The sequence below is a fragment of the Lactuca saligna genome, chromosome 4 (assembly GCF_052625555.1).
Source record: "Lactuca saligna cultivar CGN05327 chromosome 4, ASM5262555v1, whole genome shotgun sequence".
In the NCBI taxonomy this organism is placed as follows: domain Eukaryota; kingdom Viridiplantae; phylum Streptophyta; class Magnoliopsida; order Asterales; family Asteraceae; genus Lactuca; species Lactuca saligna.
Window position 1 is genome coordinate 66,716,473 of NC_136420.1, and position 16,870 is coordinate 66,733,342.

At 32.8% G+C, this 16,870-nt stretch overlaps 1 protein-coding gene across 1 annotated transcript; it reads right to left on the reverse strand.

Annotated features, from left to right (window-relative positions):
- Positions 1–300: 300 nt before the first annotated feature.
- On the reverse strand, positions 301–2,724 carry LOC145042059 (Concanavalin A-like lectin protein kinase family protein). The gene has a single exon (XM_078990416.1). The coding sequence runs from the start codon at positions 2,630–2,632 to the stop codon at positions 548–550; it is 2,085 nt and encodes a 694-aa protein (XP_078846542.1). The 5' UTR covers positions 2,633–2,724; the 3' UTR covers positions 301–547.
- Between the last annotated feature and the right edge of the window lie 14,146 nt (positions 2,725–16,870).

Here is a 16,870-nt window from a genome sequence, read left to right on the forward strand (position 1 = left end):
TTATTTCTGATTTTGCGACACATTCTATCTCTCTTTACTAAAAATACTTATTTAAACTACTCGCAACACACCAACTTACAAGTTAAAACCTTCGTTTTGAACAATCAACCTCTAATCATATAACATCAAACGGTGTTTTGACATGTCATTCATTTCTTTTTAATTTTATTAAGTCGACTAAACTGAATCATACAATTTTACAATTTAGATTATAGTGTATCAATAAAAGTCAAGAGTAGACCTATTCTTCCTATCTTAAGTATATATTTTCAAGAATCACTACATACACATTACTTAAAGTATACGACAATGTATTGTATCTATACGATTCTATTTTACACTGATAAAATGAATAAAAAAAACAGTGAATAAATATTCAAAAAAAAAAAAAAAAAAAAAAAAAAACTTCAATCAATATCATCCCTTCCCCTTTCAAATTTCAATTTCTCCTGTCCCTGAAATCCAGTCAAAACCCATATCACAAAATCAACAAAATCATCAAAATCAAAAACTAAAATATTCTACGATCTATACTCAAACTCATCTATCATCTACCATCTACAATATCTGTTAACGAAAGCGACATTGAAGAAGAAATCCCAGCTCTAACCTCCCCAAACTTCGGATGCGAATACGACCCTGATCCTGAACTCAACGTCTGAGCATATTTCGTCCATAAATCCTTCGATTTCATCTTCTCCAATAAGTAAACCTCCATTTCTTCACCTTCACCTTCAGATTCATCTCCTTCCTTCCTCCTCTCCCCTTCTAACACCTTCACAATCTGTCTCATCGTCGGTCGCATTTTCGCATCCGGATGTGCGCACAATAGCCCCAAATGCAGCACCATTTCGACTTCCTCAACGTCAATTTCAATTTCACCACCTTCACCTTTTAATTTCTCATCCATGGCGGAAATTAGCTTGCCCTGTTCCATCAATTGGGATACCCAATTGACTAAAGCGATTGTTCCTTCTGTTATCGGTCGTTTCCCGGTTATTACTTCGAGAATTAGGATTCCGAAACTGAAAACGTCGGTTTGTGTGGAGGCGCGGCCGGTTTTAATCACCTCCGGCGCTAGGTATCCGGCGGTTCCGACCACCCGAGTGGTGGTCGCCACTTGTCCGTGTTGGTGCATCCGGGCTAATCCAAAATCGCCTAATTTTGCGTTCATTTCTTTGTCGAGTAACACATTGCTTGACTTTATGTCTCGATGTAAAACCTTCGATTCCCACCCTTCGTGTAAATACAAAACCCCATTTGCGACATCTTTCAAGATTCTCAGTCTGTCGTTGAAATTCAAGATCTTGTTGTCATCTTTCCGATCGAATAACATTTTGTCTAGACTTCCGTTTTCCATGTAATCGTAAACTAAGATTAAGCTACCTTTTTCTTTCTTGCACCAGCCTCTTAATCCGACGAGATTCCGGTGTTTTAGTCTTCCGAGACTTGAGACCTCCGCCAAGAACTCTCTGACGCCGTCGTTGTTGTCATGGGCGATTCTTTTCACGGCGATTTCTGTGCCTCCGATGACCCCTTTGTAGACCTTCCCGTTTCCACCGATTCCGATCACATTTTCATCGGAAAAGCTTTTTGTTGCTACATCGATGTCTTGAAAAGGGATTCTGTGAGGCCAGTATTCTAGTTCCCAATCCTCCATATCTGCTTTCTCTTTTGCTATTCTTCTCTTTCTCGTGATCCAAATAAAACCAAGAAAACTAGCAGCGATGAGAAGGATGAGTATACCCAATGTTAAACCAACGATGAACCCTGTTGATCGATAAATAGGCTTACCAGGAAGCACAAATGAAGGGAGTCCTTCGGTAATCAGATCATCACTCAATGAGAAATTCGAATTGCTAAAGCTCCAACTCAAGATGTTGTGGCTTTGAATCAATTGCCCTGTTGCAGCAGTAAATCCCACATACATTTCATCTTCAAAAACATCGGATAAATTCAGCGGGACACATAACAAACACCTGGTGGGTTTCTTGATCCCGACAGGAGCCATAGTCACATTAATCATAAAATCTTTGTAATCAATCCACACTTGATAGTTTCGGCCATTGTTGAGCTGTAATCTTCTAAAAACCCCATCTTGATCTTCATAATACCCAGCATCCGTTGAATTAACGGATGTTAAAGAATTGACATCGATACCTACATGGTTTTCATTAATATCTTCAAACTCTTGGTTTCTAAACACATCAAATTCAACACCAAACACATGATTGCTTGAATTCCCATCAACTCCTCTACTAAACAGACCAAGATTCTGAGCTGCGGCTGTGTTCTGAATCCCGGTGACTGGGGTGAAGAGAAATACCAAGCCGTGGCCGGGAAGAACGTTTGTGGTGGGTGCCATGGCGAAGATGAAGGAGGTGGAGAAAGGGAGGAGTGACGACGAATTCTTTGTGGGGATCTTCTCAGGGTACAAAGCGCGTCCAATTTGACCCGGAGTGGAGTTTGTGAGGGTTAGGATGTTCGATTGGATGGTGGCGTTGCCATAAAGTGAGACGGAGGAGGAATTGAACGAGTTAACGATGAAATCAACGGCGGCGGAAGGTGTGAGCTGGAGGTAGAAGATGAAGAGTAGGAGGAGATAATAAAAAGAAAGGTATTTGTTGTTCATGGCAGGGAGATTAAGGAACAGAAATGGTGTAAAACATGAACAATAAATGGGGAGAAATGGTTGAGAAGAAGGTATGAGGTGAGTGGTGGTTGACAATTTGTAAACTTATTAATAGTCTTTGCCTTTTTTCACATTCAACTTAATTGTACACTGTCCCTATCCAAAATTTCAAACATAACAAAAGGAAAGGTTTTGTTGAGTTCTTTTACTAAAAATAGGAGTTGGAAAATGTATTTACAAGGATGTAGCAATTTAAAATTTATTTATTAATTAATTGTATTACTTTTAAATAATTAAAATGAAAAAGAAACTCTTCAATGTTCTTCACTCTTCTGGAATATCATCGAGTTTTGTTGGAGAGTAAGATGGTGTTTTAAAAAAAATATATATTTAACATACTCTCGTACTTGAAATAATTAACAAAAAAAATGGTATATATAGTTTGGAATGTGGTCTAATCTCTTTTAAGCCACAAATATAAGAGTATAGGTTTTTTAACAACCCCACCCCATTTCATTATTTAATCATATTGCAATTTACCTTATATTTTAGTTTTAAATATTTATTATATAGTTACGAATTAATTGTTCTGTTAAATGTTTAATCACAATTCATTTTTAAAATATAAATTTTATATCAATTATATAGGATTTTGAACCATTTTTTATTTTTATAACTATAACGTATTAATTTTTTTTTCGTATTTTATGTATATAGAATAAAAACATAACATAGCTATATTTGTATTTCTATTTGTTTGTGACATTTAATATATAATATATGTTTTAAACCCGACTAATTAAATGAGAGTTTTATAAAACATTTTACATAGATAAGAATAGACTAATTAAATTTTTTTTTAAGGCTATCGTAAGAGGTTAACCGTTGGAGATGTTATTTATTTAGAGGTTAAAATTCCTGAAATTGTAAGTTAACAATTGGAGATGCTAAAAGAATAAAATAATTTATTTATGGTATGTAGAATCTCTCCCTCTTGTTTGTTTCCTTGTTGGTAATAAAATTAAAAAAATATTAAGTATCACAAAGAAGTACCTTTTTACTTGCCGGAAAATGAAAAAAAATAAAAATCAGTTTGAAAGTATCAACAATACCCACATATTTTGTTTGCTCACCCGAAAATAAAACATCCCAGACTATTTGAAAATACGAACAACAATAATGTCAGAAATACATAGGAGGTTTATCAGTAAAGTTGTTTTAGAACTTGAACTTCTCAGGTTGTCCAAAACTGGTCATTGATGGGGTGTATTGATATATGGAAATGAGCAAGGGGGAATTAGGAGGGATATGGTTCATTGTTGTTGTGTGTGGATTGTGGAACTCTCTAGAAATCTATATAGCTTCCAGGATACTCTAAATCGCTTTCGGGGTATATTGTCATATTCTTTCTCTAGGTCGATAAACACAATATAGATATCCCTAGTTCTTTGTCTCTATATTTCTCCGAAAGGACTCTAAAGAGGTGGATCGTGTAACACCTGTTTCCCAGAATGGATCGGTTGATGATATAAAAGAATAAAATGCATGGTTTTTTTAGGAAACCATATGCCACAATGTGGCGCATGGAGTGTCACAAAATGGCATGCTAAATAAAGAATGCGTCTTTTTGATGGATACCGCGGCATGACATGAAGGGTGTAACAATGTGGTAAACACTACAGCCCAAGCTCATGGTTTTTAGGGTTTCCTTCATATTTAAGGGCCTTAAGGGTTAGGCAATTCTCTTTAGCCTCTATCCCCCCTAAACGAAACACTAGCCTCTCCTATTGCCTTTTTGCTCTTTGATGGTCTTTTAGTCACTTGAATGTTGAAGGAAGACTTTGCTGAGAAAATGATCAACTATCAAGATTGCCTTCATCTTTTGGTGTATCTTTTAAACTCTTGTAAGCCTCCAAGTTCTCATCTTTTTGGCTCATCCTATAGTGCACCAAAAACAAATTAGACCTTGTGTAGCTGCCCACTTTGCCCCCTCCAACACCTCTTATGTGGTTATATAGTAGTAATAGCTCGCTCTCGGGTGGATCATATGTTCGACTGTTTATATGATCCCTCACTACATATGACTTATTGTATTGTAGGGAAATACCATATGGTAGCCCATGACACTTGCTTGTAGACCATGTAGGTAGCCTATGGCCTTTTTAGGAAAGACCATGAGAGTGTTGGATTAAGGTCATAACTAAACTAGTATATAGTGGAATTGAAAACAAAGTCTTTTTTGGATTGCCCTCATACCTAATAACTAATTAGAATGACTTTTGGAGAGAGAGAGAGAGAGAGAGAGAGAGAGAGAGAGAGAGATTTATTGACTTATTATATAATTAATAAAGAGTAAAAAATGATCTGTTAATATACTATTTGATTAATATATTAATTGGAAATAGTATTATTTAATTAAGAATTAATCAGAAATTAATTAGAATTAATTTTGGGATTAATTAAAATTACACGGACTTAAGTTGTAATTGTTCAATAGTTGAATAAGAGGGATTCTAGAATGTTCCAAAGGATATATATATATATATATATGGTTTTGGTAGATGTTAAAACACATGTAGAATATTCTCTAAAGGTAATTAAGGGATTGTATAATCACCTAATTTGAAATATTAATATTATATTCATATTAGGGTTTTCAATTTTACTTTTATCAGCTATAAATCGAACCCTTGGGATCCTTATTTCGTGCACTCTCATAACCTAAGGATAGCCGAAATTTCAACACCCTCTTCTTCTCTCCTCAAGTCTTCAAAGTACTAGGGGTTGGGTACCAACCATTAGAGACACTAAGCTTTTGGTGCTTATTGTCCAAGACTTTTGAAGAAAGATTTTATTTGGTTATCTATAATAATCAAAAGGTATGTAAAACCTAATCCTATGTATATTTCGACTATTATATAGTTCCTTTAGGGTTCTTGATATTCAATAGTTTATTGCTATCAATTAGAGAAAACATAGATCCTTTATAGGTTGCATGTGTACTTAAGAGTTAAGATTTTCTGCAACACATGTTTTGTTATAACCTATTAACACTTTCAGTGGTATTAGAGACATTGTTTTCTATTGACTGTGCATAAAATTGAATAGGTCAATATTAGGGTTTATCGAAGAAAAACCCTTTTAGTTTTAAAATTTTCGACTTAGATAGGATTCTTGAAACCCTAGCCTTCACCCATTAATTTCAAAAATTGCTAAGGTTCCCTTAGGGTTTTCTAGTTTTCTTAATTATTATTCTAATTTCCCTAAAATTTGAATATTGAAACCTGATAACCCTAAACCATACTTTTCAAAAATGAGTCGGGTTTAGGATTAGGATTAATTTTGAATTATTTTATTAATTGTTTAATTGAAAATAATTATCTAACCCCTAAATGATTTAAATTAATTAAATTAAAAGTTTAATTAAAATATAAAGATTAAATAATAATTAGTTTAAATTTAATTAATTAAAAGCTTAATTCAGATAATTAATATTTAAACCTTATATTTTGAAAAGTTTAAAATACACCTTATATATTATTAAAGGTTTAATTACTATATTTATAAGAAAACTAAGCCAAATCAATAGTATGTCTCATTCATGATACAATGCTATAAAGAGAGTATAAGGAAACAACCAATAAAATAACCATTGAATGAGTGTCTTTTTCACCCATGTGGTAGGGGGTCGTTAGCCGAGCGGGTTCGATAAAACATAATCTCGTTAAAATTATAATGATATAAAGTAACAATTTTTTCTTTTAAATGTCACTCTAGTTACTTTAGGAAAAAATGTGAAAAGTATGCTAAATCGTAGAAAATTTATAACTTCCTCATACGAAATCAGATTTGGACGTTCTTTTTATACACGCTCTCGGTTTAACATGTACTGTGACTTTCGTTTAAATAGCTAAGGCTAAAAAGCACTTTATCGTAAACTCACTTTTACATCACACAACGTCGTGCCTGTTTTTTCGTGAAACTTCGACAGATCATAACTTCTTCGTTATAGCCCAGATTCCAGCTTTCTTTATATCTTCGAAATCCTTGTCACGACCACGACAACTTTCTTCATTGATATCGGGTTTATATATATTTATTTTTGACGCTTATTTTCATTATATCTTTATAAACAAGTATATAAGCACATAAAATCACATAATCCACATAATATTCAACTAATTCAATTTTATTACTTCAAAATAAGTTATAGTTGTTGACCCTATTACATCATCGTATCAATGCTTTGCCTTGAAACATGGGAGTTACAAGCGCAAAACAGTGCAACCTCAACCCAATACAATACCCATACATATACTGATAATCATACAGACAAAGTCACACGTAGTCCTACAAATCTACTAGACTGACAAATCGACAACTAGCATAAACATGCATAGCTAATCCATACTTGACATATTATAGGATAACAAGATATCAAATTTATGGGTCGGCCTGAATGCCTTTGACCCGAAAATACAGTGAGGAAAACTCACCTCAACCCGCTAATACTCCAAAGACTGCTCACACCGCTGAACTAGATAATTCTCGCGATAACTAAAAATATACAATTTAAAATCAATAAGTGACATGATCACCTAAAATTCGAAGCCCAAAGTCTTATTTATTACCCAAAGCCCAAATGTGGCCCAATTATCCAAAATTGGGCCCAAACCCATCATGAACCTAGCCCGAGAAAAGCCCAATATCCAAAAAGGCCCAAAATATCCAAAAGTCAACCATGGTCAAACTTCTTATCAAAGGTCTGTAGCCGACAAGTCAACAAAACAAGAAAAGTCAAACATGCCGAGTACGCGCCCGCGTACTCAGCTGGTATGCCCAACATACACCCTTTGGGGCCAATACAGGCAACGTTCTAGATGGATATGCCCAACATACTCCCCTGAACCCCAATCCTCTCCATTAAGCACTTAACTACTTAAGTCCTTGCTCCAAACTCTCAGATTTGATTCCTATGGATGACTTATCACGTAAATTTGGCAACTTTACTTGCATGCATGGCTTAATAGGGCTCTAGAGCTCAAAAGAGCTTAATGAAAGGTCTTAACACATGCATGAGTCTAAATAAACAATAAAGGTCACATTTTTATGACTTTAGGACTCCCAAAACGTCCAAATCTACAAGATCAAGCCTCTACAACAACCTTAGCTCAAAAGGACCAACCAAAAGAGGCTAAAATGACCATAAACAACCCAAAAGAAGATCCAACCAAAGAGATGAGAAGATTAAAGCTTTTTACCTTCAATAGATTGTAAAAGATGAGAAACTTCTAGATCTACAAGATCCTCTCCAAGAAATGAGTCTTCAACCTTCTTCTCTATTTACACAAGCCACCATAAACCCTCTTCCAATCTCCATAACTCACTCAAGGCACTTTAGGGTTTCAATATATACTAAAAGGGATGTAGGCTGACTTAAAATGCCCAAAGGAATGATAAAATGATGCTTATATATATGGGTAAAACCCCAAAATTAGGGTTTGGTGTTGAAAGGAGTACGCCTTGGATGCCCCTTAGTATGCCCGACATACTCAAGGACCATCTGCGACCATTTCACTTATTACGCCCCACATTCATAGTGAGTACGCTCCACGTACTCATTAAACCTCAAAAACCCTAAAACTTCACTTGGCCCTAACTTCTTCGTTATAAGTCCATTTCCGACGAACTTTATATCCATGGAAAGGAGACGAGAAGTCCTACACTTCTAACAACTCACCTCCACCTTAAAACCTCCCGAACAACAACCTGAAATTCATAAAGACCTGAACTACCCAAATTACGAATATACCCTTCGGCTCTGCAACAACATCGAACTATTGGATCATCTAATCTATAATACCTACATCCAAAAAGGCCAAATCCTTTCTTCCCCAAGACCCTAAGCCTTATGATAATTGATGATTGAGCCACTGTCTCGAATAATGAGGCGATTCGAAACCAAGTGTTATAGAGGAACTTTATAAAGAGTTGAAATTAATTGAAACATTGGAAACCAATGAATTTAGCAACCATATAGATGTTTTGAAGTTTTTGAAAAAACTTGATTATTTCCCAAATTAGTGCATTGCATATAGAATATTGTTGACTATTCTAGTAACGGTGACAACTACAGAAATGAGTTTTTCGAAATTGAAGTTTTTGAAATCTTACTTACGATCCACATGACCAAAGAAAGACTTATCGGTTTGACGTTGATATCTATCGAGAACGCAATCTTAGAGAGTATAAACTACGGATAGTTGATCAACCAATTTGTTATCAAAATGCTAAGAGAGCGAGTCGTCAGTTAGCTGTTACGATATGTAATTACTCATTAAAATAGTAAGCTTTTGCTATGTTTGTTGCTATAATGTTTATCATCGTTTTAAAAAAATTAATTTATATAATTTAATTCGTTACACATTAAGGTCTAGGAGCTTTTTTTTTTCTACTCATCCTAGAGATTTGAATCTCCATGACCGATCCTACGTTGTGAACACACGACGATATAGACTATTTTCTTTTCTAATGGATAAAGACGGATATTATTAGAAAATATTACAAGATGCATTTAAACCCGAAAAAACAACTAACCAATCTACAAACAAACAAGCGTAGATAAATACCATTTACTAATGGGTGAACAAATCCAAAACAAATCGAATTTCAAAGTTTAATGGTCCAAAGTGTAAAAGTAGTCCACTACTATTGGCCTTGTATTATTGGGTTATCAAAGGTTTCTTCGAGATTTGTTAATGTGTCCATTTTCAAAAGCCATTATTCATTTTTCAAGTTGGGGAAATAAAACCCTCTCTTTTTAGTTGAATTCCATATCTTAAGGGTCTTTTGTTTCTAGATGTCTACCAATGTTCAATCAAACCAAACACTTTAAACAAATATAAAATGTCATTAGTTCTTAATCTTTTGTAAAATAATCATTACTCATTCATATACAAATTGTAGTTTATTGTATCAAGGTAAAATAATCCTACCTCATGATGAAACCTACATCGACAAGCTGATCATATAATGCATATTCCTATCTAAAAATCTATGTGTTAGAAGTAAGCTACAAAATTAAAAGCATATTTTTTACAAGATGTTGCTATTAAGATATCCTTTAGACACATCATAAAATTCTTTATCGAAAGACAACCAATAATTAGCTACCTATAATCATTTTTAAAAAAAAAAAAAAAACAATGTAATTTTAACCAATAAAAATACCTTAAAAATATATAGGATGTCTAAATTGTAAATTGGGATGTGTTTTTTAGCAAACCCCTTTTTACAATAATATTGTTGGAAAACATATTTCATGATAAAAATATGTCACTACGGTTAATGTTATTTGAAGTTGATTGATTTATGCTGTAATAAATGCATTAAAATTTAATATGTGAAAGAGCATCTGATTTTGCAGATTAAGTTTAAGCATATTCTTCGTAACTTGTTATTCATTATTATCTATTTGTTTATTGTTGCTAAAAAAATGGAATAGTCTTAGTTTATTATTTATAAATAAATCTTAACAACTCATTGTGGGGTGATTTTTATAACTTGTTTATAAATCTAAGTATGGATGCAGAAATCACGTATTAGTAGTGTTTGCTTTTTTTTTTTTTTCTTAATGGGAATTGAACATTACGATTTCTTAATTCTCATTTAAAACTTTAAAAAATGAAATTGTGAAATAAAAGGAACACGAAGCAATTTAGAGTATCATAGGAAACAACATGCTTATACGATTAATTATTCATATATGAATTTTTATTGTTGATATGCACATATGGTTAGGTTTTCATTTTGTCATTAATAGTATACAAGAATGATAAAGTTGGTGGTGACAACTAACACCATCACTTAGATATCAACTAAAGCAAGCTATATTTTCACGTCTGCTTTGATTAAGAGTAATGTTTAACTAATCTGCCTAATCAATTTATTAAATATAAAACTTATTAACTGTTTTGATTCTGAACATTGTTATGTTATGGATGCTTATTCATCTTTTTTAGCCATTTGACACACCAAACATAAGGGCTAGTTCCTATATTAGATTCATCTTTAATTTTCATCTCGCACCAATTTTCATTAGAGTTTGAGTCTGGTTTTATTGGCATTTTAAGGTCAACTTATTAGTGATCTCTCTCTCCTCCCCACCGGTGTTGTTTGCTTTTTTTTTTTGGATGTTAATTGAAATGTTTAACTCATAACAAAAATAACATCTTAGATTGCTATATGATGGCTATATGACGTTTATATCTTTACAAATGGCAATGGGTATTTTTTTTTTAAATATCATTCAGAAATATCCCATATTTTAATAAAACAGTACCTTTGTGTCCACGTAACTTCTTCTAAGCTCCTCCCAGCATTTGTTTCCCGCTCATTTTTCTCTAAGTGAAATTCCGGTATTACCCTTATAAATTTATGTTCATCTTGGTTTGGTTTACAATAATGTTTCTTGATTTGGTACTAAAAGTGGTTGGAAATGTAGGTAGTTATTGGACAAATTTTAAGACAATGGTTCATTTTATTTTTATTCATTTTGGTTCATTTGTTTATTGTTTTGGTTTTTATATAAACATTATAGTAATGGATTTCCATTTCTTTACTTATAATAGCAATATATATTTTTAATGATAATAGGTATGAATGAATATGTTACTTCAAATTAAAATAGGGTGATTATTGCACCATAACTTTAAATTAAAATAGGGGTATTTTTTGTATTTCAATTTGATTTAAAGAGGAACACAATTTCACACGTATGACATTAACGTTTCCAACTTAGATAGGAAGATTTATATTTAATTACTTATAATAACATACTTTCATTGATTAAAGGCTGTATTGTATGTGTGTTTTTGGATTCTGTTTGGTACTACTGCTTTTCATGGTCTTCACTGCAACACTAATATGCTTTCAATTTAAATGAAAACAATAAAATGGATATTAATTCTGTTTGGTACTATAATTAAAGAACTGTATGAAATTAAAATGCTATAATCTACATTTGTTTGTTTATTTTTTTAAAGATATTATAGTTTTATTATAGTACATTTCCCAACCGTTATCTTATGTATTTACAGTTGATCATTGTTTTTAATACGATTCTAAAATTGATAACGTTGTTTAAATTACATAGGAAATAATGAATTTGATGGGACAAAAGCTTTGAAGAATAAAAATTTAATGGGTGGGAAAAATATATGTTTAGGATACACGTGACTTTAAATCCATTTAAGTATGCTAAAGGTAATTGGTCAAAAATTAGCTTAACAGTTATTACAAAGGACTATAAATGTAATTCAATTTGCTCCAAAAAGAAAAATACCTGATTTCTAATACAAGAGATGCCATTAAATTTTCTAATACAAGAGATGCCATTAAATTTTCTACGTATCATTTTCTTGTGTATTCCATTTTCATTTAATTGTCACATCATTATATTTATTAAAGGGTAATGCCAATGACAACCCTAAATCTATTCATTCCTTCTTATTTTCCTAAATGGAAGGCACTATTTACACGAGTTTACACATGATATTTTTAATAAACCCATAGTTAAATTAACATATACAAATTAAAGTAACGCCCCTTTGGAAAAAGAACTAATGCAAAGAATATGAGTAATATTTAACATTTATTATTGGTTGTTCCATGATTTTAGGATAAAAGAAGTCCAACTTCTTAATGTTTTTACACTTTTATTGATTAAATGTCTACAAGTAAACCTTTTAATCATTTGAAAAATATTTTTACATAATATGATTGAATTTATAACATTTTTTAAAAATCTTAATGTCATATTTATTATATATAAATTTTAATTATAATTAAAATATATTTTTATGCCATCACCTGGATAATAACATATATTCTATTTTATTTATTTATTATATATAAATTTTAATTATAATTAAATAATTAAATAATAAAGACGACATCTTGGCAAAAATGATTTAATTACCTCCATTAAAGTCCCGGGTTGATCTAATAAATAAGTAGAATATCGCAACGTGGCATTCGCATAGTCCCCCAATCGAATTTTCCCGATAGTACCCTTCAAACAACAAAACAACTACTTAATTTCTGGACTTGATTTTGACTTCTTCCTGCAAAATTCAAATTAATGGAAATTAAATAATCATTATTTTATTTCTAAACATAAGCGTATCTTTCAAATTCTTTCAAATATATCGTGATATCAACTCCTAAAAAAATGCAATTTTGAAATCAATTTATCTTAAATACATTCTCACGGTTGTTTTCATTCACAGCGTATCCAAAATTCAGAGATAAAGAAAACGTTGCAGGAAATCTTCAAGTTGCCTGTTGTTATTGCTTTAAGGTAAGTTATTAATTTTTTTTGATGGTTATTCACTATGTGCATGTTGAAGTCATCTGATATCTGTTTCTATCTCAATGTATTTCTCACTGTCATCAAGTCTTCAAATCGCTATCCGTTGTTCTTTTATGTAGTCTATTAAAAAGTTTTCTTATAATTATTGAATATGTTCATCTTCATGTCGCATTCTATATGTGACTATCGAAATCTATTACTCACTGTTAGTATATGTATGTAATTTAAATATCAATGTAATAAATTGTTTATAATAAATCTTTATGTCAATGGTTTAAACATTTTATATGTATCTGTAACCTTGTGTCTATATGTATGTCTGTTTCTTTTTTCCCTGATTTCTAATCAACCATAGCATGTCATTAATAATGAAATCAAAATCAAAATTTTGTTATGATTTGTTATTTTAATATAGTGATTTATTTGAAATGAATTATTGATGGTTTTGGTTGACTTAAAATAAAAAAATTTACCAAGTATTTTTAAGGGTGTTACAAGATTTGGTCACATCCTCACATTAAATCGGCTTGTTTTTTGAATTAGGGAAAATCACATCCTCTCATTAAATCAACTCGTTTTTTGAATTAGGAAAAATCATATTTCTCAATCTGCACATATTTGGTGGTCATGTGCATTATGTTATTCAAATCTACTTTCTACCTCGTTACTTTCATCAACATCACAGCCGACCACAATCTCTCTTCGGTCCTACATGTAGAAATCAACTAGCCCTAATTTGAAGCATAAAACTTGAATCTGATATGCATAAACTTAGTAGTTGGTTTTAAATTGTGTTTAGATGGTGGTCAACCAGTGGTCTCTCTCCTTTTGTGATTTTAATTACACAAAATTGATTTGGTACAAAGTATAAAGAAAACTGATTTGTAGGTTTTGAGTAAAAAGGGGTTATGGTTTTAATAGGGTGGGTGTGCATCTCACTGGAGGTGGTTTTAGGGGCGGTAGGAGGCGGCGATGGATCATTTATTTAGAAAAGAGAGGTTATTCACAATGTTTTATGGTGAGTGTGGTTCTAGAGCTTCTCGAAGAAAACATTACAAAAAATGATGGTAATGGTGGATGGGAGACCATGAGCCTAGAAGGTAATGAACACAACTCGAGGTGAATATGGGTGGTTGCCAGAAGTGACTGGTGGTGGTTGTCAATCTGGTTGGTGGTGTTGTTGTGAGATTGCACCTAATCATGAGAGGAGGAAATGAGAGAACTAGGTTGGGTGGACCTATTTAAATTAATACAAATAAAAACTAAAACCAATAATATAAAAGTATATATATATATATATATATATATATATATATATATATATATATATATATATATATATATATATATATATATATATATATATATATATATATATATATATGAAAGGGTATAACAATCATTTTATGTCTGGTAGGGACTAAACTTGACACAAATTTAAATTATAGGGAGGGTCCAAGTTAAAAAAAAAAATACGTTAGAGACTAAACACACAAATTCCTTCAAACCTCAACGACCATTCGTGTAATTTACTCTTGAAAAAGTGATGTTTTCGGAAAGAGTTTAATGTAAATATAGTCCTTGTACTTATATTTAATTTGATCACTTGGAAAAGTGATATTTTTGTGGTTACCATTTTTATGTGATACTAATTATTTTGCATCATTTTGATACAACATTGGATATAATATTTAACCCTTGTGTATATATAAGAAAACATGTACAAGCCTATCAAATCTTATTTTTGTTGAGAGTCGAATACATTGACAAACATAAAAACGTAATTAAAAAAATATAAATTATACCATTTGTGTGCCCTATGTAAATTCATCCAAGGCCTAAATCGGTGGTCAATTATGGAACACTAATAATATTTCAGACTTACTAAGGTTTGAACCCTGAACTGTGACATCCCAAATTTCACGGTCAGAAAAGACCGATTTGTTTTTTTTTTTTTTTTTTTTTTTTTTTTTTTTTTAAATCAGAGTGATCGTTTAAAGAAAACGGTTGCGGAATTTGTTCCCAAAATAAAGTATGATAACCATTTATCAAAACATTTCTCGAAAAGAATGTATTTTCGTTAAATAATAAAAACTCGGGATGTCATGTTCGTTACAGACCAAAAGCATAAACAATATAAAATAGACCTTACAATAGTTATTCAACTACTGATCTATAATCCAAAATCTCTCGTCAAGTCCACCAACTGATACCCTTGTGCCATTACTTGTAATGAAAAGAAAACTGAGTGGGTCAGGCTTGGGAGCCTGGTGAGCATATAGGGTTTTCAACCCACAATAATATAATTATTATATGTAATCAGCAAACAATCAACCCAGTTACCCATCCCCATTATTTTCTTAAGGTTTTACCCGAAGAACCAACTATCATTCATTCATTTATTCGTAAGGAATTTGGCACGAATTCCATTGCTGCCAAAGCTTATTTATCAAGTACTAAATCCATAGTTATCTGGCGCTAACTCCATAGTCACCAAAGTTCACTTAACAAGCGCTAACTCCATAGTCGCCAAGGCTTACTCAACAAGCGCTAACTCCATAGTCGCCAAAGTTTACTCAACGTGCGCTAACTCCATAGTCGCCAAGGTTCATCAAATAGGCACGAAGTCACATCGTCGCCAAGGTTTATACAATAGGCGCTAACTCCATGGTCACCAACTATTCCATCTACCTATGTTCTACCCAACAATTTTGTAGATATAAATACTTACACAGTTTAAATCATTTAACACCTGTATAAAACTCCAATTTCCATGCCCATCTCAAATAGACAAATAACATATAAACACATAGCACGTATTTCATAGCAATTACATCATATTTATGTGTTAGAAGAAAGTAACTACACACTCACACATATAAACAACAATAAACTTAATACACTCAAACCATACTTGTATTATTATCGTGTTTATGAAAGGTAGTATACACTCACTTGATAAGAAGATGATCGGACAACACTACGACTTGCAGAAGTAGTATTCTTCGGTAGATCTGGAAGATCTCCAAAAAAATCGAACTTCTCGCGGGCAGAGCTTCGGCTCGGGAACCGCACTTCTCGGGATCTTTGGGATCTCGGGACTTGCTTCGGGGCTCGAGAATAATACCGGGGCTTCGGGGTATTTCTGGCACGCAAATCGATGTAAAACGGGAGAGAGAAAAGAGAAAATGAAAAAAAGAACCGGCTGCCCTTGCATCCTATTTATAGGAGGCTAGAGCCTCGGAGTACGCGGGGCGTACATGCGTACGCGGGGCGTACATGCGTACGAGGGGCGTACATGCGTACGCGGGGCGTACGCGTCCGAATTCGTCACTGCATGCGTCATCCGAAGAACTCGAGTGTGAAGGTCGTCATGCTTCGCTGTACGCGGGGCGTACTTCGGATGAGTCTGATGACTCGCCTTCGGATAATACCGGGATTTAATAATTAAATTTAATTATTAATTAATTAATAAACTTCGAAAATTCATATCTTCTTCATACGAACTCCGTTTTCGACGTTCTTTATATCCACGCGTAGGTGAGACTACGCTCTTCGAATTTCGTTTAGACTCCGTCGGCTAATTTTGACTTTTATTTTTATTATTTATTTTTAATAGGTCGGGACAAAAAATTTCGTTATAAATTCATAACTTCTTCGTCCGACGTCCGTTATTGCCTAACTTTTCGCCGTTTCGCTACTAACAACGATATATTCGATTCTCGTTTAGATCGCTAAGGCTAAATACCACTCTAACGTAAATTCACTTTTTACGTCATTCAGCGTTGTGCCGGTTCTATCGCGAAACTTTAACAAGTCATAACTTCTTCGTTATAACTCGGATTTTGACGTTCTTTATATGCACG

What these genes read in the sequence shown, in the direction of transcription:
- LOC145042059 (XM_078990416.1), bottom strand. Translation starts at nt 2,632, where the DNA reads ATGAACAACAAATACCTTTCTTTTTATTATCTCCTCCTACTCTTCATC.